The sequence below is a fragment of the Sprattus sprattus genome (assembly GCF_963457725.1).
Source record: "Sprattus sprattus genome assembly, chromosome: 4".
Lineage (NCBI taxonomy): Eukaryota > Metazoa > Chordata > Actinopteri > Clupeiformes > Clupeidae > Sprattus > Sprattus sprattus.
In genome coordinates, this window is record NC_137923.1 from 46,480,468 (window position 1) to 46,501,460 (window position 20,993).

The 20,993-nt window shown below is 47.2% G+C and overlaps 1 protein-coding gene across 1 annotated transcript in view; it reads left to right on the forward strand.

Annotated features, from left to right (window-relative positions):
* Window positions 1-19,928, forward strand: part of trps1 (trichorhinophalangeal syndrome I) — a gene marked incomplete at its 5' end in the record, with an annotated part of 69,688 nt that extends 49,760 nt beyond the window's left edge. Inside the window, 2 exons of the mRNA XM_080838136.1 lie at window positions 11,115-11,237; window positions 18,609-19,928. Coding sequence (XP_080694262.1) covers window positions 11,115-11,237; window positions 18,609-19,916 — 1,431 coding nt within the window. The 3' untranslated portion in view covers window positions 19,917-19,928. The remainder of the gene's footprint in view (window positions 1-11,114; window positions 11,238-18,608) is intronic.
* Between the last annotated feature and the right edge of the window lie 1,065 nt (window positions 19,929-20,993).

The window sequence follows — 20,993 nt, forward strand, 5'->3', positions numbered from 1 at the left end:
CCCATATTAGTCTGATGTGTGTTCAGCAGTGGAGTGTGTGGCAGTAGCCTGCCAGCTAAAATGTGACCCTTATCACTTTTGAATACTCCGCTCACCCCTGCGGACGGAGCACCAGATCCACAGAGGCCTATCTAAGATATACTTCTGATGGGAGCATGATGCCACCGCTGAGCCAGGGGCCAGTTTTTCCAGTGAATGGAACAGGAAAGAAAATGGAGCTAAAGAAGACCTGCTCCCTTCTCTTACTCACTGTCTTTTCTTTTATATGGCCTGCAGACCAGCTCCAGCTGTCACTTGACGCCACTCATTGACTACCCCATGTCACAGAGGGCACAGTTCCTCAAGAACCTTTTTTCATAGAGTGTCATTAACAACATATCCGAATCTGAGATGTACAGTTTAGCCTCTTGATATGTACTTTGTTTTTCACCTTGCACTGTAAGACTTTTAAAGATTCAGTAGGTTGAATTAGACATAGGTTGAATTTTAAGACTATACTTTAGCACAAGGTGAACCAACAACCATAATGCAGGAATTAAGTAATTGCACTTGATGACAAAAATACTATTGAGACTAATAAAGAAAATACATTTCGATACTAAAAAATTACGGATTATTATTACAAAAATTCTTTGAAACCAGGTACATCCTAATAGTCCAGTTGCACTGAAAGAGGATCATCTTTGCCCAGGTGCGAAAGAGAATGTGGTTCCCAATTTCCTCAAAAAAATCTCCCTGCTGTGAAAACAGCCCCCTCGAAAAACTTCTAGAAGCTCCTCAGCCCACCCCCCTCAGTCAGACTCCCGCAGCCCACCACTGGGAGTAGTTAACCTCCGTAATTGAGCAGCAGCACCCCCTGATATCTCAAAGCCCAAAAACTTCACATCTCTCATTTCTTTCTCTCCCTCTACACCTCCCTGTGAACCCAATACCGTAGCTCAGCCTGACTGTCTTATGCTCCGAGCCATTTGTTTTTGTTACCGCAGCTGCTTTGCCGAATCCCCCCAGGTGCTGCTGGGTAATGGAATTTTCGTGCATCACCCAGATTGGAGAAGAGGAAGACTTGGAACAATGGATCTTAATTAAAGGGGGTGCGCCCCCCTACACAGGGAAACAAGAACTCACCTCGTAATTGCTTTTTTTTCTACCACCTGTTTCGTAAGAGACCAACTCATGGTTCGAGAGCAAATAGGCTTTATTAGTTATTCAACCAGTGCTGATTTGCTGAGTGCTTGTCTACATATCACAAAATGTCAAACCATCATAATCATTTTGTGAACTTCTCAAACCGGTGTAGGCACACACATGGGCTACGTGGGCTAGCAGAGGAGGTTTCTGTCACATTCCTCCAAGTGCGTTTGTTTGTGGGAAATGAAAATGGTCGAGAAAAAAAGAAAGAGAATCGCACTTTGGCTGTCCCAGTGTCTTGCTTGAGTGCTTCAGAAAGAGCCTATTACATCTGTGAAGGTTCCTCCATGTGATTATGAGCCTATTGATTCTCATCCCTCATCGGTCCTTGTGGGGCCATGCAGACCCCTCGCTGCCACCCATCTTATCAAACCATCGATTTGCCCCCCTCCCTCGTCTCCCGGCATCCATTAAGCTGGTTTGCCAACATCACACTGAGCACATTACCGGAGATGGGCGTCTTGAGTGGAAACTGGCATTTAGTGTAAATGGCTAACATATCAAACATAACCGCTGAAATGTATCTGTATGACTTTTTGACTTTTAACATTAAGCTGGTTTTAGAATGTGTTTGACAAAGCTCATACAGCAAGCTTTAGAGAGGTAATTTTAATATTTATTCATGTTTTTTAGTGTTTTGTTTGGACATAATTCTCTACTGAGTCAATAGTGAGGGAGGCTGAATTTCATGTGAACTTTGCGTTCACTCTTCTGACCTGACACAAGAGACTTCTGGCTTTGTGTTGTTTGCTTCCCTGTGATCGTATGTAGACCAGGTGAACAACCTGCTCACTAAAAATACACGTATGTTTGTGTTGCACATCCAACATCAAGATTCCATGCTGTGTGTGTGTGTGTGTGTGTGTGTCTTTTGTGCGTGTCCTCTGTACATGCTGCGTGTGTGTGTAGTGTGTGTTCTGAGTGTACAGTGTTCCAGCTGTAATTTTTATATGAGCTGACCCATGACCGTTTGCTTTCCCGTTGCCTTGGGTGAATCTCAGTGCAACGCTGTCTCGCTGCCTCCGCCACATGTTCCTCTAAACAAGGAACTCTTCACAGTCATCCACCCGTCGACATGCTTCACCTGGTTCCTTTCTTTTTTACTTTTTAACATAGTTCCCCATAGTTATAATGTTTTTATTTGACATAATAATTGCAGAATAACTTTTTACTTCAAATTCAGTAGTATGTTATTTAAGGAACACTTTCGCTTCCCAGGATTTTTTGTTATGACTTCCAGTACAAAATAAACCTTTTCGTGCCACGGCTGCCTGTTGCCTGGGGTCATAGGTGACTGACCTGGCACTGGAATATTTTGCCATCATGGCGCTGAGTTTACAGGTGGGAAGTGGCGCACTGTCAAGCACGGCTGAATTTTTCCGCCGTGCAAATCATCTGGAGTTCATGTGCCGTCTGGCCAGGCAGTCTCTCAGTCTTCACCGTGCTGCCCTAAACACCCCCCCCCCCTCGCTCTCTCTCTCTATCGCTCTATCTCTCTGTTTTTCCCTCTCTCTCTCTCTGTTTTTCCCTCACTCTCTCTGTTTCTCCCTCGCTCTCTCTCTCTCTCGCTCTCTCTCACCCCAGCCCTACCCTCAGGGCAAGGTGAATCGAGGTTCCTGTGTCCTCTTTTGCACAGTTACCACACAGACTATTAGGGCGAAAGTGTGCCAGAGTTTACCTCTTGGCGGTTCTCATGGTCTGTCTTTCCACATATAGTTTAGCAAAAATATTTCGCTTCTCCCGACTAAAAGGCCTCTGATTCACCACGGAGGGTTTGGGGAAGCAGACGCACATCGAAGAAAGTATATAGACTGCTGCACAAGGGGTGCTGTTATTTAAAAAAGAAAACTCAGTTCCTTGAAGGTGGTGTGACTGTAATATGATCATGATCTCCTAAACACACACACACACACCTTCACAGTTTACTGACTGAAGCCTTCCTCTGATTTTGGAGCAGGGAAGCTTTTCCATTGACCAAATTAGGCCGGCAGCTGAAAAAGCAACACCTCTTTCCTTCCTCTGCAGTCTCATTCTCCTTTACATTCGCACTCTGTGACAACAGGTTCAATTGTGTACAATGAGAAAAAAAAACACAGGAGGGGTGACTGACATTGAACACCCCCCACCGGATAAACGAAAAGGTTGCGAAAAGCTGGCCTCGTTGCAGACCTTTTTCACAGGCCTTTTCCTGGGCGACATTGACCTCGCCGTGTCAGGTGACACACAAGCCCACTGTGATGTCATGGTCGTGCCTTTCATGTCTGTCGGAAAGGCCATTGTGCTCGCCCCCTCCTGCCACCCTCTCCTCCAACACTTTCCCATCCTCCACCAGCACCTCCATTGTGTTGGCCAGGAGGAGGAGGGCTGGGGTGAGATGACCTGACCCGTGCGTACACACAAACACACACACAAACACACACACACACACACACACACATACACACACACACGCGCGCTACCTACATACACGCACTGACCTACTCATGCCTTCCAGTGACAGCCCTCTCCAGCTCACGGACACGTACACACAAACAAACAAACAAACAAACACACACACACACACACACACACACACACACACACACACACACACACAGATGGCACGGGGACAAAGTGACAGATGACACACGCAGGAAGAAGCTGTTGTGTAACACAGCCTTTCCTCCGCACGTCAGGCATGCAGGCAGGCAGTATGTAGCCACGGAAACAAGCTCTCTGAAGGGACGGATCTTACACTATAGCAGGAAGAGGGACTCCGATAAGGACTACACAGAATGCATTGATTCCCCTGGAAAGAAGAGGGGGAAAAAAGACCCTTTGGGGAGAGAAGAGTAAGAGAATAATACCTCATTGTTCTGCCACTAGAATAGATATTTCTGAGTATTAATGGAATAAAGGGGTTTCGCCCATGCATACTTAAGAGAGTGGCCTTTGATTTGGAGAGCCTCTTTTCTGCTCTGTTTAAAGCATCATGCTGTACTGATATGAGCTGGGATTTTGTGAGTTTGCCAGGAGCTCTCCATAGGTATTTGAACCTCTCTGCTATGTATGTGTATAGGTAGGCCTATACGTGCCCGTGTGCTGCTGAGGACCCTCAAGAGGGCTCTCTTTTTCCACTGTTTTCTTTTTCCTCCAGTGCATAGCGCTGAGGGAATAGAGTTTAGTTTGATCCATGGTTCTTATGTGTCAGAGAGCGATGCCATGAGTGAGGCTCTAGCGGCAAGGTGGCCTTTTGAAAGTCTAAACAGTGGGACCTAGCCAAGGTGATTCTGGCCGGGAGATATTGTCTCCATTTTGAGATATCTTTTTGCACAGAGATGAGGTTTTTTTTTTCTTTTACTTTCTCCCTTTTTCACATCTATGCCTAGAGTTATGCCTCATGCATTAGCATAAGGTAGCGGAGACATGATTCACTTACTCTTGCTCGCTTTCAACATTCATCTTTTTGTACCTGCAGAAGATGTCACCTTTTTCTTTACCAAGATGTCTGTGTTGCAATAGTTACAAAATAAGTTTCCTGCGATTCATGAATGTATTTGTGATTCACAAATAAATGTCACAAAGTTTACAAATTGTTGTTATATTTATTTAAGCATGTATTTACAAATCGCTCACCATTTGTGAACTTCCCTGCTCTTTTCCCTGCAACTTCCCTTGATTTTTGAAAATTGATTGAATTTCTTTCATTGCCCAGAAAAAAAGAAGGGGAGAAAATGAGGCATGCTTTTTCCCACGAACGGAGGTCTGTAGGTCTGTGCTTGTCCTCAAGGTTGATTAAGCTCTCCAATCTCCCTGCAAATTTGCATGGAATACTTGGGAGAGCACACATACACTTCCTGAGGTTTGAGTGGCATTACATGCATGGTTCCTTAATAAAGAGTTCAGCATGTTGAGAAGAGTGTTGGGAGTAAATTAGAAAGGTACAGAGAGAAAGAGAAAACCAGCGAAAGAGAAAGAGACGGATAGAGTGAAGTCAACCCTGTGTTCTGGGCTTTATTGCAATGCAGTGTGACCTCCCAGATGCTTATTTTTTAGCGTTGTTGAGAGTGAATAAATCTTTGAGGAATAAATTAAACTTAATTTATTAAACTCAAACTGAACTGTACAATTAGAGCAGCAATTTAGTGAGAGACACTGGCTTTTGCCTAAACCCAGGATAACCTCCTCCCGAGATAGGACTTGATGGTTCGATATGTCTGGAATTGTAACCAGATGTTTGCTGAAGGCGGTTATGATACTCACGCCTGAGCCCCCGAAATGTTGATGCAGGATTTCTGAAATTGAAATTGTCAGTAGGGGTTCACCTAATTTCCCCCACTGCTGATTAAATAATTGTTTATTTAATGTAAGTGGGCCCGTGGATTGCTTAAGTGAATTAAATGTAATTTCATCGCAATGGCTTTGTTTATCGTTACTCCTAGTCCCCTCACCCCCCTGGCTTCACTTGCTTGGATGAACTTTCATTACTCGCAACTATGAATGGAAGTTTCCCTCGCCGTATTATAACTTATTTTGACATACTGCGACATGAGCCAACATGATTAGCCGCGCTTCAAGCGTTGCCACTGCAAATCTGTTTCTTAATTTTCCTTTTTTGCCCCTTACCGTTCCTCGTCTGAGATCCTTTAAGAAGCCTAGACATCAGCGTGGACTGTGGGAAAATTCGCAGAGTCTGTCTACAGCAGGTGAAAAAAATAACAATAGTAATACAAATAAATAGCCTTTCAGTTTTTCATCGACTATCCACGCATTATCTTTCATGATGACTGTGTGGTGCACCATTTACTTCAATTGTGCCATCGTAATTCTAAACAGCAGTGCTCAAGACCTGTGATTTTGCTTTGCTGTTTTGATTGGCACGCCATTACAGGGGGGCGAACAACAACAACAACACCTAGTGACCAGCCATCCTCACCTGGTCTTCAGGAACAGCGGGACTTATGAGCGTCTTGATGGAAACGTGGGAACCGCTCTGCGTTAAATAAATAGACGTTATTAGATGACAGCTCTTAATTACCTGATAGACCCTCTCACCGGCGCAGTGTGAGTCAGAGTCCCTGGGCCCCGCCGTAGCTCAGGCATAAATAATCCATTCCAGAGAAATAGAAACGCACGTTTGCTTACACCTACTGAAGGAGCTGCAGAGAGCCCGGGCTATTCATCACAGTGACAACGAGTCGAAAGCGCAAGCAGCCACACACTTCCTTCCATGCTCATGCCAGCCTCAAGTTTTGGCTGCAGTCTGTTGCAGTTCATGCCATAGGGTGTGTGTGTGTGTGTGTGTGTGTGTGTGTGAGTGCAGGTGCACATGGTTCTTTGGCGGGGGGGTGTCTGTTTTCATGCAAGATCATGTATTTCAGTCTACTGGAAATGAGTCAGTGATGACTATTGTAGCGCTCTTCTGTCAGTGAGAGAGCAGTTATAAACTGTTGTTGTTAAGGTTTTTATTTTGTTGCTTCGCATAACTTTGCCATCACATTTGCGCCATTCTTTCAGCATAAAGACTGTGTGTTAACTGAGTACCAGTGGATAGAGAGAGGATAGTAGTGCACAGAGCTGCAGGGTGGCAGTAGTGGGAGCAGCAGTGCAGTGATGAACTGAATCAGGTCAGTAGACAAAGAGGGCCCACCTCGTGCTGTAGTCCTCGCTCCCCGCCGCACAAACAATACATCACCGCTGAGCCTGGGTTTGTAATGTGGCTGGAGAGAAGAATCGGCTGCCACTTAGGGAAAACAAAGGCAATCAGGGCTTTCTCCCTCTTACTCTTTTCATTCTCTCTCTCTCTCTCTCTCATTTTTTCTTCTTTTCTGTACTTTGAACAGCAGCGGCAGTCTTTGTCTAACCAGTCATTGTTTTTTAGTTTTTTTCTTCTTAGTATGTCGAATCAAGTGATTGTATAAGGGTTGAGAGTGCTGGGGAAAAAAAGAAAGCTAAACCTGGCAAGGCTAGGTATGCATTCGTTTTTACAGATGGCAGAGCAGACCAGTTGATAATTGAAAAGGAAGTCTGGGATCGTGAGCCATTCGACAGTGGGGAGACTATTTCTGGGTCTTTCCTGTGTAATTGACACTTGAACTAACTGGGCAGCCTTAGTAGCCCCCCACCCCACCAACACATATACACCCCCCATACGCCCACACACACAAAACAGCCTCCAGGCTCAGGCAACATTCCCACCTCCCTTACCCTCTTCTTTCTTCTCCCGCTCCTAGCTCTCAACAGACCTGCTAAAAAGCACCCAGCCTATGAGGACACACAAGCCTTCATCTTGTCTCGTTCCTGAAGCCGTGGTAACACACAGCTAATTCCACTCAGCCATGTTTTAGCACATCTTTCTTTTTTTCCCCCTCTCTCTCCCCCTCGCCGTGTAATGATCTCGTGGTCCTCTGTCAGCTTGTCTTAAAACCGCTTTTGAGGGGAAGTCTTTGTTGCTTCTGATCTCTCTCCCTCTCTCTCACTCCCCCTCCCTCTCTCTCTCTCTCTCTCTCTCTCTCTCTCTCACTCCTCCCTATCTCTCTCTCTCTCTCTCTCTCTCCTCCCTATCTCTCTCTCTCTCTCTCTCCAAGCCCTGTAGCCTGCCCGGATGTTTTTATGCAGGAGAACTTGGCTGTGGGTTGGCATTCTGGTGCCTCTCGCGCTAGCACAGCTCTCCCCAGTTTGGCCTCGGCTCCGGGTGCTCTCTGTGACTGACTGGATCATATTGCTGCTATTGATTACAAGGAGCTGAGCTGTACATCCAGAGTCATTAATTGCGCGTGGGGGCCATGTTGCTGCCCCTGGTGTGTCACTTCAGATCAGAAAGGCCTGGCTCAAGCAGCTGAGAGAGGAGAGGAACAAACGAAAGAGAGAGGTGGGTGGGAGGGGAGGGGTAGAGGAGGAAGGGGGAGCACACCTGGCCTTCATGAATATTTCAATTCGTTTGAGTCAAGGAAATCATGTAACAACAAAGTTGTGCACTGGTTACACACTGAGTGCAGGGAAAGTCTGTGTGCCTGTGATTCATTGGTCTCACGGCCACATCTGGATTTATTATGCTTGGTGTACACTCTGTGTGCGTATAGGTGTGTTTGAGTGTGTGTGTGAGATATATATTTTTTTGCCATGGTTACCGTTGTTTGCCCACATCTTTGGTATTTTTCAATTCTTCCATGCATCCTTGGTCATCCTCAGTCCCTCTTATGTGTGTGTTCGTGTGTAGGTCCTTTCGCTGTGTACCTGTTGCCTGTGTGAGGGAGAGATGAGCAGAATGCAAAGAATGAGATTGTTAGTGCATGAGGATGGCAAACAGCTCCATTCTCCAGCTCTCTGACGGCCGTGCAGAAAATGCCTGGGACACCATGGCAGGCCAGGGTGTGGGAGGGAGAGAGAGAAAGAGAGAGAGAGGGAGGGAGGGAGGGAGGGAGGGAGGGAGGGAACACGTGTGAATAATTTCAGAGCCTGTGGGACCAGGGAGCCAGAGGAGCCAGGGCCTCGGCAACACACCGACCCGATGACGGACACTCTGTTTGGCTTGTAACGCTAGACCAGGATAGGAAAGAATAAATCAATCAGTCCTGACATGGCTTGTCAGTCTTGCCATGTGGCCTGCAGAAACCCAACATTTGGAGACTGGAGGTGCAAGATCGTTTGTTTCTTTTTGCTCGTTTCTCTCTTCTTTTTTTCTTTCTTCTTGAGATTAAACCCCTCAAGAGTTTGTAAAGAAACATTGATCCTGATTCTGTAATCCAATTTCAACTCAATCCACTAATACAGCTTAATTTAATTTGAAACATGTATGTGTATTACAGTAAAAGATCCTACTGATCACCAGTATACTCTCAGTAAATAAAGCTGTTTTTTATTTTATTTTATTTTTTGGTTCTCAACTTTGTGGTCAGGAACTCAATAGCTCCAGTCTCCACCTTGAATGCAGTGTAATGGATTGATAGGGATTTGATGGTCCTTGAAATGAGTAGTGCTGTCTTTGGAAAGTGACTGGAGGTGAAAACATGGATCCCGTAACCCCGCCATTGATGGGATCCCGGGCAGCCATGTGTAACGGAAAGCAAACTCTTGCCCCCCGCTTCCCCCGGTTCAAAAGGCCCATTGTCACGTGTGGGGGCAACTCTGCACTTGCTGATGGCTCGTTGAAAAACATCTCTCCATCTCATTTCATTATTGCTGTCATTTCAGACCTTTATGGCCAGCCGGAGCTACTGTCTCTCATTCCTCTATGCTCCATTTTCTGTGGCGTCCATGATTAATGGCCAATGTCGAATGTTAGAGTGAGCAGGCATAAGCAAACGCGAGATCATAATTAGTTTAGCTGACGAGGGGCCCTCCGATAGCGCTCGCATCTGGATGGAAAAATGACCCTATAGGGAACTGGCCACTCACCAGCACTTTTTACTGATACATTGTGAAACACCCGATGAATCAAGTGCCCTGTCCCTTGCCAAGAAAGCTCTCTGGCCTTGAAGCCAAAATTATGTCTACAGAAAGCTTTCCATTCTAAATGTATCAGAGTACAATTAGGAGCATTGTAGTTTTTCTGGCAGGGGGAACATGCTTCCCTCCAGAAGATGTCTGACATTAGATAAATTGCACACATTATATAAGGCACAAATTACTTTTGCCGGGCATAATCTAGATAATTCCGGTGTTTTGCCTTGCAAGTCACGGGCTGCTTGTTTTTTTTTTCTGTGTTCACTTGTTTCTCAGCCACCGATAAGTCTGGCAGTCACCAAATGATTCAGGTTTTTTTTTCTTCTCCTCCTCCTTTCGTTTTTTTTTTTCTCTCTCTTGTCTCTCTTTCCGTTTTTTGTCAATGCCTCAGTTGATTTATTTTGTTTCTTTTGGTAGACTCTCAAGAACAGTTAGGTCCAAAACGCAACCCCAAAGAAAAGCTGATAACAGAGTGAGACAGTGACAGCATGTTAATGAAAAACACAAACACAAACCCAAACAGCTCATGGGAAATCAGCGCTGTTGTAAACCAGAGGAAGGGTGTTTTTTGTTTGACTAAGGAGAAGCCACCCAAATGCTCCAGCTCCCCCAGAAGCCTGTCTTGACTTGGAGGCCTGTGTGTGTGTGTGTGTTTGTCACTCGGACCGGGGACGACAAGAGATGGGTAATGGGGGTGACGGTGGCCTCTGTCTCAGTGGTACCTTACAAGGCGTATTAATCACCAGAAGGTTAATAACGGGCGAAATCAGCTGGGTTCTGTTAATCAACCTGCGGCCTGACCTTCTGATTGGACAGTGTAGGGTCTCCAGACGTCGGGGGGGGGGCTGTGACTTCAAGTAAGACAACCCCCCACAGCAGCTCAGTGGGAGATGGTCCAGACTCCCATCTTTTCCCTCCCTCCCCCAGGCTGCTCCAGCCCCCCCCCCCCCCCCCCGAGGGCGTCTTCCTCACAGTAGATGACCCAGACGACAGTTTGGACAGACATCCACCTTTTTGACGGACCTTTGACCAAACATCCAGTCTGTGTGTGTGTATGTGGGCGTATGTGAGGGGGTGTGCTTTGTTTTCACAGCTGATAAAGGACATGAGTCGTGCACTGTAACTCCTTCCATCTGAACAATGGCTACAGTACACATTCATTCAACTCCCCGGTTTTTGCCCTCTTGTGTATGTTTCTAGAACAATCCAACAAGAAACTCTCCTGTCATTTCAGATGAAGGGGCCAGAGAAATTGTAATAGAATTACTTTTTAAGTTTCATTCGTTTATGTTTGATACTTGCATGGTCTAGAGCTTTAACCCAAATATAGTTGACCCTAGCTTATTGAGCTGAACCCTGAAAGAGGCATGCACTCCTACTCTCTCTACCTTTTTCCTTGTTTTTCTCTCCCTTAATGCTCTGCCTTAATTCATCCTCCTCAGTAGCTCTGCTTGACTCACTGACCGACTCTCTCTCTTTCTATCTCTCTTTTTATGTTGCAGAGGCGGCGAGGCTCCGGAGTGTTCTGTGCCAACTGTCTGACCACCAAGACCTCTCTGTGGAGGAAGAACGCCAACGGGGGCTACGTGTGCAATGCGTGTGGCCTGTATCAGAAGCTCCACTCGGTGAGTAGGGGAAAGGGAAAGAGGTTGGGGTGGCGGGGGGGTTGCAGGCAAGAGAAGGTGCTTAAGGTGGGTAGGAGATGGCTTAGAAAAACACCAAGGCAGCCCACCCACCGACCTCCCAAGCGAACTGAAAAAAAACCACAACAACTTTGAAATAAGTGACGGGATGACAGTGTAACAGTTTGCCAGTTCACCTCATTTCCTCCGTGTCAGAACTAGGCGCTTCAACATGGCATGGGCAACCAGAGGTCTTCTTTCACTCGTCTCACCTTTAACCTACCCAATGACAAACCTCCTTTACACACACACACACACACACACACACACACACACACACACACACACAGACACACACACACACACACACACACACACACACACACACACACACACACACACACACACACACACACACACACACACACACACACACACACACACACACACACACACACACACACACACACACACACACACACACACTCTCTCTCTCAGCTTTTCACATGCTCAGAGACACCTGACCTTGAAATTGATCCCTCACACACTAGGACACAGGGAAGCATTAACGTCCTGTTGCATTTAACACCGTGCCACTATCACGCACACTGTGGAATTGTTCCACACTTGCACACCATTTTCTTTCACACTCACTCCTTTTCTCTTTCTTTTGCCTCTTGCTCTCTCTCTCTCTCTCTCTCCTTGTCTTCCTCTCTCCTCTTTCCCCTTACAATTCAATCACACACACACACAAACACACACACAGAGTTACACACAACGTCTTCCTTGAGTGTTGCTCTCGAAGCTTCTGTCTAGTACAGTGAAAAACATGATAGTATTTCCCATCACACCAGTGTCAATGCCTGACGTCTTGAGTGGCAGGTGTGTGTCACATGGAAAAATTATTCCACTTCAAAAATCACATCAACATATCCTGATTCATGGAGAGTTGTGTCTTTATTTGCCTCTTCTCTCGTACTATAGTTCTTGATTATTGGTGTGTTTCTGTCAGGCAATATGGAGAAGGCCAGTGGCCCATGTCCTGCAAACAAACTCCACTCTGGACTCAATCATGACGAGATTTTACAATTGGATTTACTTTACATACGCCTTCTTCAGAAACGTCAATTTTTGATCCCAATGAGCAAATGTATTTATTTTTCCTCCCCGGCTCGTTTTTCTGCCTCGCTCATACTTAAGGCTTCGCTCTCTGAAAAAAAAAACCTTCAAATGCTCTAGTGTTCTCCCCCCCTTTGAAATTGTGTCTGGATAAACATTAGGGTAAACATATTTGACAACGTGAGGAATTAGCCTCTCTCCCCACAGAACACAAGGACGGGTATTGTGCACACATAACGCGCGTCAGTCGCAAGCCAAGGCGTTTTTTCCTTTTTTTAATGTGCGTTAACTCAATTGGAGCTGGGTAGCGTCTGAAAGTTCTCATGTCTTTATGGGTTTGGCTGGAGGTTCCTACACCCCCTCCTCCCCTCCACACCCGCCCCAATCATTGGAAGCGTTGACGCGCAGGGCTCGGGGGCGTCTGGGCTGGCTGCCTGGGTGGCAAACGGCCCCGGCCCCAGCCCCAGCTCACACACAGGAGGCTCCCTGACTCAGTGTGGTCGCTGGGGGGCAGGAGCAAGAGCTGAGCCAGGCCAGGCACCACGGGTCCCGGCCACAAACAGCCCCCTTTCAGGACCCATGCCACCTGGTGGTTTCAGAAACGGGCCTCTGGCCCACCACTGCCAAGGCCCACCACAGTTTCTCTTCAGCCCTACTCTCCCTGTCCTCTCCTTCCCCCATTCCATTTCTTTCTTTCTTTCTCTTCAGCCCTACTCTTCCTCTCCTCTCCTTCCCCCATTCCATTTCTTTCCTTCTGTATTCTTCGCACCCTGTCCTCCTCCCTCTCTTTCTCTGTTTCCCCCTTCTTCTTTCCATCCTTCTCTTTCTTTCTCTCTCCCTCCTCTCTCTCTCTGCCCCACTCTCTCTATAAAACTCTGTTCTGTCGGCTTAATATGATACCTCTCTTTCAGGCCCTTTCTCTCTCTTACAGATATTCAGGTCATACTATCAGAGCCCTGGGTTTAGTCCCTGTGGTGTGGTTTCTAGTCAGCACTTTTTCCTTTCTCAACGCTGACCTAGAATGAGTTTGAAGCTCTATTCAGGGGGAAAAGACAAATTGAATTTTGTGTTTTTGCTATTGGAAGATTTTTCTTCATGCTTTATTGATTGCACAGCTTAATGAAATGTGTTGAAGGGGTGTTTGTTTATGTTTACATAGCCTCCGCCTTATTTACTTGAAAAATGTGGGGACATAGCATTTTTTATTTCGTATTTGAGCACACTTTGCCAATAAGTAATTACAACTCTTTTTTTGTGTTTGCGGGTTTTTAATTTAGTTGTTTTGTTATATTGTAGTCACAGCAATGTGCATATATGGCTTATGCCTCATGTGCAATGAATTCTGTGAAGTAATGCAAATGTCCACACCATCACTATCATGATTTGCACCACACCCATGGAACATGCAGAGCTACTTGCTAGTATGCGAGCTCTTTTGTTTGTCTGTGTGTGTGTGTGTCTGTGTGTGTGTGTGTGTGTGTGTGTGTGTGTGTGTGTGTCCTTCTGTCCCTGCTTCCCTTCCTTTTGGTATTGTGTATGCAGTAGACCATCAGGCTGTACCAAGTCACTCTTTGCTAGCAGCTAATACATGGGCGAGAGAAGGGCACTCTTGAGTCTGTGGGGTTTTCTGCTCCTAGGTCGGTGGTTGGCTGCGAGATTGGTTTGTTTGTTTTTAAGTGTGACTGCCGGGGCTCCCCTGGTGGAGGGCCTGACTCATTCTTGCCACTGTGGCTTTCTAAGAGGGGATCCAGAAAAAAAAGAAAAGGGGAAAAAAAGAGAGAAAGAGGTAGAGAGGTAGGTTCAGGTAGAACGGACCAACAGACAGTGGCACGTTTCAGCGCCGATGGATAATTAATTGGGCTCAACTCGCACACCATCGTTACAAGGCGGCAACCCCCCCCCCCCCCCCCCAACCACCACCCCTTGTCCTTCATGTCTTGGCAGAGGCGTTCCAGTAGTATTTTTATACTTTTAAATAAAAACTTTATACGCCGTGCAGAAATCATTTCATAATGGCACCTCGTAAAACCGAGTTGCAGCGAGGCCTAACTCGAGCACAGGTCTCCCCGTGCCAGAACACACTGCAACAATAAATGTCTCTTTGATTTTGTCTACTAATAACCAGGGCCTGTCAGGAACATGCCGGATGTGTGCTTCAATATGGCGCGTACAGTAAAACTCAGCCCAGTACCGACAAGGCTTGATTGCTCGCTCATTGTCTCCGTCTTTTATAGATGGGCCAGGTTTTTTACACGGCCTGGGAAAGAAAGGAGTGAAAAAAACACATTAAGAATGTAATTCAAGTGGAGAAAGTGGTTCAGATCTGTTTGAACTTTTGAAAGAACATTTCATAGCTCGGTAGGGTGTCAAGGTGTTGACGTTTAAATTTGGGAATAGCAGCTCAGTCCATCACAAAGTGATATGAAGACTGCAATAAGGCTCATTCTTCCCCCACTAACTATAACACAATAGACTGTATTTTCTATGACATCTCCACTTTATTATCACTTGACATACTTTATTAGTGATTTCACGGGAAATTAAGCCATGAATGCTACATGGCCTATAAATGTGTGTGATCATAATATTGGCCTATTTAATGCTTGGCAGTAGATGACTGTGACATGCACAAAGATGTGAGGAACATGTAGACATCTATCCATTTTTAGTACACACTATGGAGTACCCATGTATTGAAATGACATTGAAAAATGGCGTTGCTTTTAAATGAAACCCCAAATTTGATGAAATGTTCCCTGTTGCCTACACGGTAAATGAGAGCTGTGGAGGCCGTTTTGTCATCACTTAGACACGGAGATGGGGGATGTAGGCAGCAGCAAATGTGAGTTGTCTTGTGTGTTTACTGTGTGAGATGAAGAAGAAAAGTGTTACCCACAGGTCAAGTAGACCATGGAGAATGTCATGTCCTTTTCCGAGTGATTTCCTGTGCTCCAGGTTTGCTTTGCACAAGGTGTACGTGTGTGCAAGGTGGAATCTGCAATCAGTCACACACAATATGAAAGCTGACTTTCAAAGCGTCTAATTGTCGGGAGAGAAATAATGAACTTATCTCCACATGATTTGATTTGGTATTCAGCACCACATTAACAAAAAATGGTCTAATCTGGGAGTTGTAGTCTATATGCTGTGTTGCTACCACTTTTTTACCACTAAAAAGTTTTTCTTTCCATCTGCTTGGCTCATCTGCTATATCAAATGTCATAATATTGTGTCTTGCCTTCCTCTTTTAGAAAAATATCCTTACTCTTGCCTATCTCCATTCTGGCCTGGGTTGCTTTTCCACTTTGTGAAAGATCTTCCACTGTTGTTACTTGGAGGCCACGCATTGAAATCTTTCAACAAAAGACAGCAGCAACACTCTCACTGAAACAGCTGAGATTTCTATGGTTACACAGATATGTTCAATTCTGGAGGAGAGAAAGAAACGAGAGACAAAATGTGTGTGTGGTTGTGTTGTGTTGTGTTGTGTTGTGTTGTGTGTGCTTGGGGGATAGATCTCCATGGATGTGTTTTATTTGACACTGTCCAAAAATATAGAATGGGGGAGCGGGAGAGAGAGTTAGGGAATAGGGAGAGACAATTGGGGAATATTGAGAGAGAAAAAGGGAGAAGTGAAAGATGGCAGGTGGGGGGAAAAGAAATGAAAGAGAAGGGAAGCCCTGTCTGTGACTTCAGAGGGCTGGACTGGCCCAACAGCAGAGGGCACTCTTTCTGTTTGTCAGATTTTCCAGACATCTCTCTGGTCTTCTCTCTCTCCCTAGCCTAACAGGGCGGGGGGTCCACTCCAACCCCTCTCCTCTCTCTCTCTCTCTCTCTCTCTCTCTCTCTCTCTCTCTCTCTCTCTCCTGTAAACTGTCCCGACGCCTTCCTGACACAGACGAGTCGTTTCTCACCACATTCATCTCCCGCCACGGCTAAACCAAAAGGCAGCTGTGCGCAGATTTGTTGAACTGATACCACTCCCGTCTCTTAACAAAGCAAACATTTGTCCAAAAATACACCTCCCACACACTTCTTCCTCTCTCTTCCTCCCTACTTCCCTCCAGCATGAAGGGCAGTGTGAGATCAGACACTCTGCTCTTCTCTGCTTGACGGGCTTCTGGGCTACTTTTCCGAATAAATCACTGGCTCCGCCTAGAGGAGGGACAGAAGAGGAAAGTTAGTAACTGGTGGAAGATCTGTACCACTCCTGGTTCCACACCACCACCCCCCACCCAGTTCTTCCCTGTGCTGTGGTTGGAATCTCCGCCACCCTCCTGCCCCCAGCCATCCCCTTTCCTCTCCTTCCTTTCCCCTCCTCTTTCGGTTCTCCGAAATGATTGGTTTTTCTTTCGCCTGGGAACCTGTCGACGGATTCCACTCGCACAAAAGGTGACCGGCCGCGCAGTGTGGGATTGATTCCACAGGGACTCTGCGCCCCTCAAAGTCAAGGAGGGAGACGGGGGCAATCTGATCCCATCACATTCTCTCCCTCTCTCTCTTTCTCTATCTCTGTCACTCCCTGCCCCCCCCCCCCCCCCCCCTTATACTCTCACTTTCTCCCACTTTGCTTCTCCTTGTCATACGCACATTGAACGCTAAGATGAAGGTTGCCCGATGGGAGTGGTAGAGACCAAAAGCGATGGAGTGAAATGAATCAAAGAAAAAAATAAAGGCTACACCTACATAACCCTTCTGGCCTCCCAATTAGTTTTGGCTGCTGGTGATTCCCGCTCCCTTGCTCTCTCTTTCTCCTCTCTCTCTCTATCTCTCTCTCTCTCTCTCTCTGTCTCTGTCTCTCTCTCTCTCTCTCTCTCTCTCTCTCTCTCTCTCTCTCTCCCATCCTCCCTCCCTCCCAATGGAGAAGCAGAACAGAACAATGTAGAAGCAGAGCAGAACAATGTGTAGATATCTCCTGTCCTTCCTCACCAGAGTGCATGAGTCCTGTATGGCTATAATGACCTACAGAGGGAGTTGGATAGAGACAGAATGAGACAAAGGGAAGCCAGAAGACCCATTCGTGATGAATGAGGCTGTAGGATCCTCCTCACCTTAATCTCTGAGGTCTCCTCATGGGAGGTGTGTGTGTGTGTGTGTGTGTGTGTGTGTGTGTGTGTGTGTGTGTGTGTGTGTGTGTGTGTGTGTGTGTGTGTGTGTGTGTGTGTGTGTGTGTGTGTCTCTTGACGTTTCCTCCTCCTCATCCTCCTCCGCCAGCATTTCCCCCCCGGGCCGTAGATGTGCTTACGCCTCGGCCGGCACATCATGACTAGACAGACCACTATCAGGTCCAAAATCTAATCCCTCCCTTGCAGTCTCTAATTCTTCAAGATTCATCTGCTGAGTCCGGGGCTGTGATACAGAATGCTACATCCCTCAGCCCTGCGTCTCTTCAACAACACAATTTCCCCTGAACTGGAGTGGAGCTTCCTGACAGCAGTTGATATAGAGCCATTCCAGCAGGGGAGGTTATGCGCTCGGTTTATTTGGTGTGAGTGGAGGAAAAAAAGAACCAACAGATTGAGAGAAGCAGCTGGACAAGCTCAATCCCTCTCTCTCTCTCTCTCTCTCTCCATCCTCTCTTTCTTTTATTTCTTTCATTCTTTCTCTTTTTCTTGTCTTGCATTGCCCTATTCAATCTGCCCATGCAGGTCCAACCCAACAGTGTTATTCATTGAGATTTGATGACTGATTATGAAGCTAACCATTGCTAATTTAAGCTGAACAGATTCAGCCTGGTCCCCGAAGGTTTGAGCAACTGGACTAGCATCGCTTAGTTCCATCTGTACTCTGCCAGCGTGTTGCAAGGTCCACAGGTCCTCGGATCGCCTCTGTCGGTGTCATTAGAGTTGGTACCGGGGGGGGGGGGACGGGGGACGAGTTCAGTGTTGAGGTGAGCAGGGTGTCTGCCACTGACTCAGTCCCCTGCTGTTTGAGCTACCTCCCGTGGCGTCTTAATGGGGAATCAGCAAGGCGCTGAAGCCTGTCTCGGCAGGACCGATATAGACTCGAGTCAAAGCGCTCCGGCCTCACCTGTCTGTCCAGCTGTGGCAGCAGTTGGACCTGCAGAAGAGGCAAAAGTGGAGACTGACTTTGCATTCTCACATACATAGTTTACAAACCCTGCCACGGGCATATTTATGACAATTATATGAAGATATAATGTTAACATAATCACAAACGATGTACCTGATGATTGTTTTATGATTTTTGTATTCCCACTCTCTCCTCTCATCTCACTTTCTCTCTCGATCGCAGACCCCGAGGCCACTGAACATCATCAAGCAGAACAACGGTGAGCAGATCATCCGCCGACGAACGCGGAAACGCCTGAACCCCGACACGCTCCCGTCCGACTCTGTGGGCTCCAAGCAGCAGCGCAGCATCAACAGCGAGGAGTGCCTTAACGGCAGCCCCCTAGAGCGTCGACCGGACGACCAACAGACCCCCTCGAGCGGCCCAGACACCCCCGCCCCTCTACGCTCGGATGTCCCGCACACACCGCTGGGCAAGTACGAGAGCTACGGCTCCTCAGCCATGGGGCTGAAAAGCCACCCCAGTCCTCGCTCCACCCACGCCTTCCTGGTCAACCAGACCCTGGAGATCCAGAAGCGAATGCCCCCACTGCATCTCCACAAGAGCCCACCGGATGGAGGGCCACTGGTTGTTGAGGGCAACGGCCTCGCCCCCAGCTCAGACGGCGGCAAAGGCGGCTCCGAGCGTGGCAGCCCCATTGAGAAGTACATGCGCCCGTCCAAGCAGGCCAGCTACTCGCCCCCGGGAAGCCCCATCGAGAAGTACCAGTATCCCTTCTTCAGCCTGCCCTTCCTCCACAATGACCTGCAGAGCGAGACTGACTGGCTTCGCTTCTGGACTAAGTACAAGATGTCCGTGCCGGGAAATCCGCACTACCTGGGCTCCGTGCCCGGCCTTCCCAACCCGTGCCAAAGCTTTGTGCCTTATGCCCCCTTCGGGCTCCCTCCTCACTTTCCACCCCAGCCTCCTCCGTCCTCCGCTGGCCCCGACAGCGACACCCCCCTGGACCTGGCCATCAAACATTCCAAGCCCAGCCCTTCAGTCACGCCCAACGGCGCAGGCACAGGTGCATCGATCCCCCTCACCCTAACACCGCCTGCCATCGTCGTGGAAAGAAGGACCCCTGAAAAACGTTCCTCGCCCGCTGCAGTTATGGAGAAAGAGCGCGAGCAGCCGAAACAGAAGCAGCCTAAACCATCGAACGAGGTGGAAGAGTTCTCCCCGAGGGCTCTGTCGCCACCACAAGCCAAACCCGAGACTGCGGAGCAGGGGACGCAGGATGAGCTGTCCAGCAAGTGCGTCCGCTGTGGCATCCTCTTCCTGGACGAGGTCATGTATGCCCTGCACATGAGTTGCCACGGCGACGGGGGACCCTTCCAGTGCAGCATCTGTCTTCACGCCTGCACTGACAAGTACGACTTCACCACACACATACAGAGGGGCCTCCACCGGCCAGCCAGCGAGCCGCCGTCAGCCGCCTCAACCCCGATGCCAGCGCCGGCACCAGGCGACAGCCCCCCACAAGAGTGAGCCTTCTCAGTTCAGGATGTCCAGACCCCTCCAGCACACAACGCTCAGCATGAACTGCAGGGGGCGCAGTGGAGACAGTGGCTCAACAGTGAGCACATCCTCCCATCATCCTAAAACCCCCCGCTCACGCTCTGTCCCATCCGGCCCTTTTACCCACCCGAGTAAAAAGACATAAAGAAGTAGTGGAGGATCCACAAATGTGCCATGACTGCTTGCGCTGCCCGTCTTTTGCGGTGCCTCAGTCTTCAAAATGGGAAATAAGACACGAGAGTCCTAGACAACTGTTGGGAGTTCATTACGAGCTGAAAACAAATGAACTACAAAAAGCTATTTGCAATTTCCACATTTTTATGAAGACACAAATGCTTTTTAATGACAATGGTACAAGTTGTTTATTTTTCCCTCCTCAGTTCCTGAGACTTGTAGAGCAGTCCAGCAAGAAAGGTACATGAGCAGATTTATTTTTATTGGTTTGAGTTTTTTTGTTATTGTTTTTTTTTATTATTATTATTTTGTACTCCCTTACCTTTCTCCAGTGGGAGAGGTCACTTATCAAAATGTTCTCGTACCTTCAGTGACTCCAGGTTGGAGGGCTTCATATTTGGGGGCAAAGGGTCGAGACAGGTGTTGGTAGTCATCTGTCCTGAAAGCCACGGAATAAGTGACAACGTCCTCAGCTAAATTCAGAATAACGAAGACGTCCTCAGGGAACGTGCACGGCTGATATAGAGACCCTCTGTAGTTTAGACGTACTTGTCGCCAGTTAACATTGTACTAGGTGTCCTTTGTTCTATCTTACAATGTTCATTTCTAGAGGTGCATTGTTTTTTTGTTTGTTTTTTTGAGTGGGGTGGGGGGGGGGGGTCACAGATATCCGTCAATACTTTAAGCTGCTGCCTTAGTTGCTGGGATGGAAAACTGATATCACTAGAAATTTGGGAAGGAATACAAAGAAGAATAAGAAAAACAATATATTTTCTAAGATGTTAATAAGAATAATCATTATATCAGTGCCTGATATATTGTACAAAGTATTTTCTACCTGGTATGTTGATATGCAGCAATGACTTTGCATTC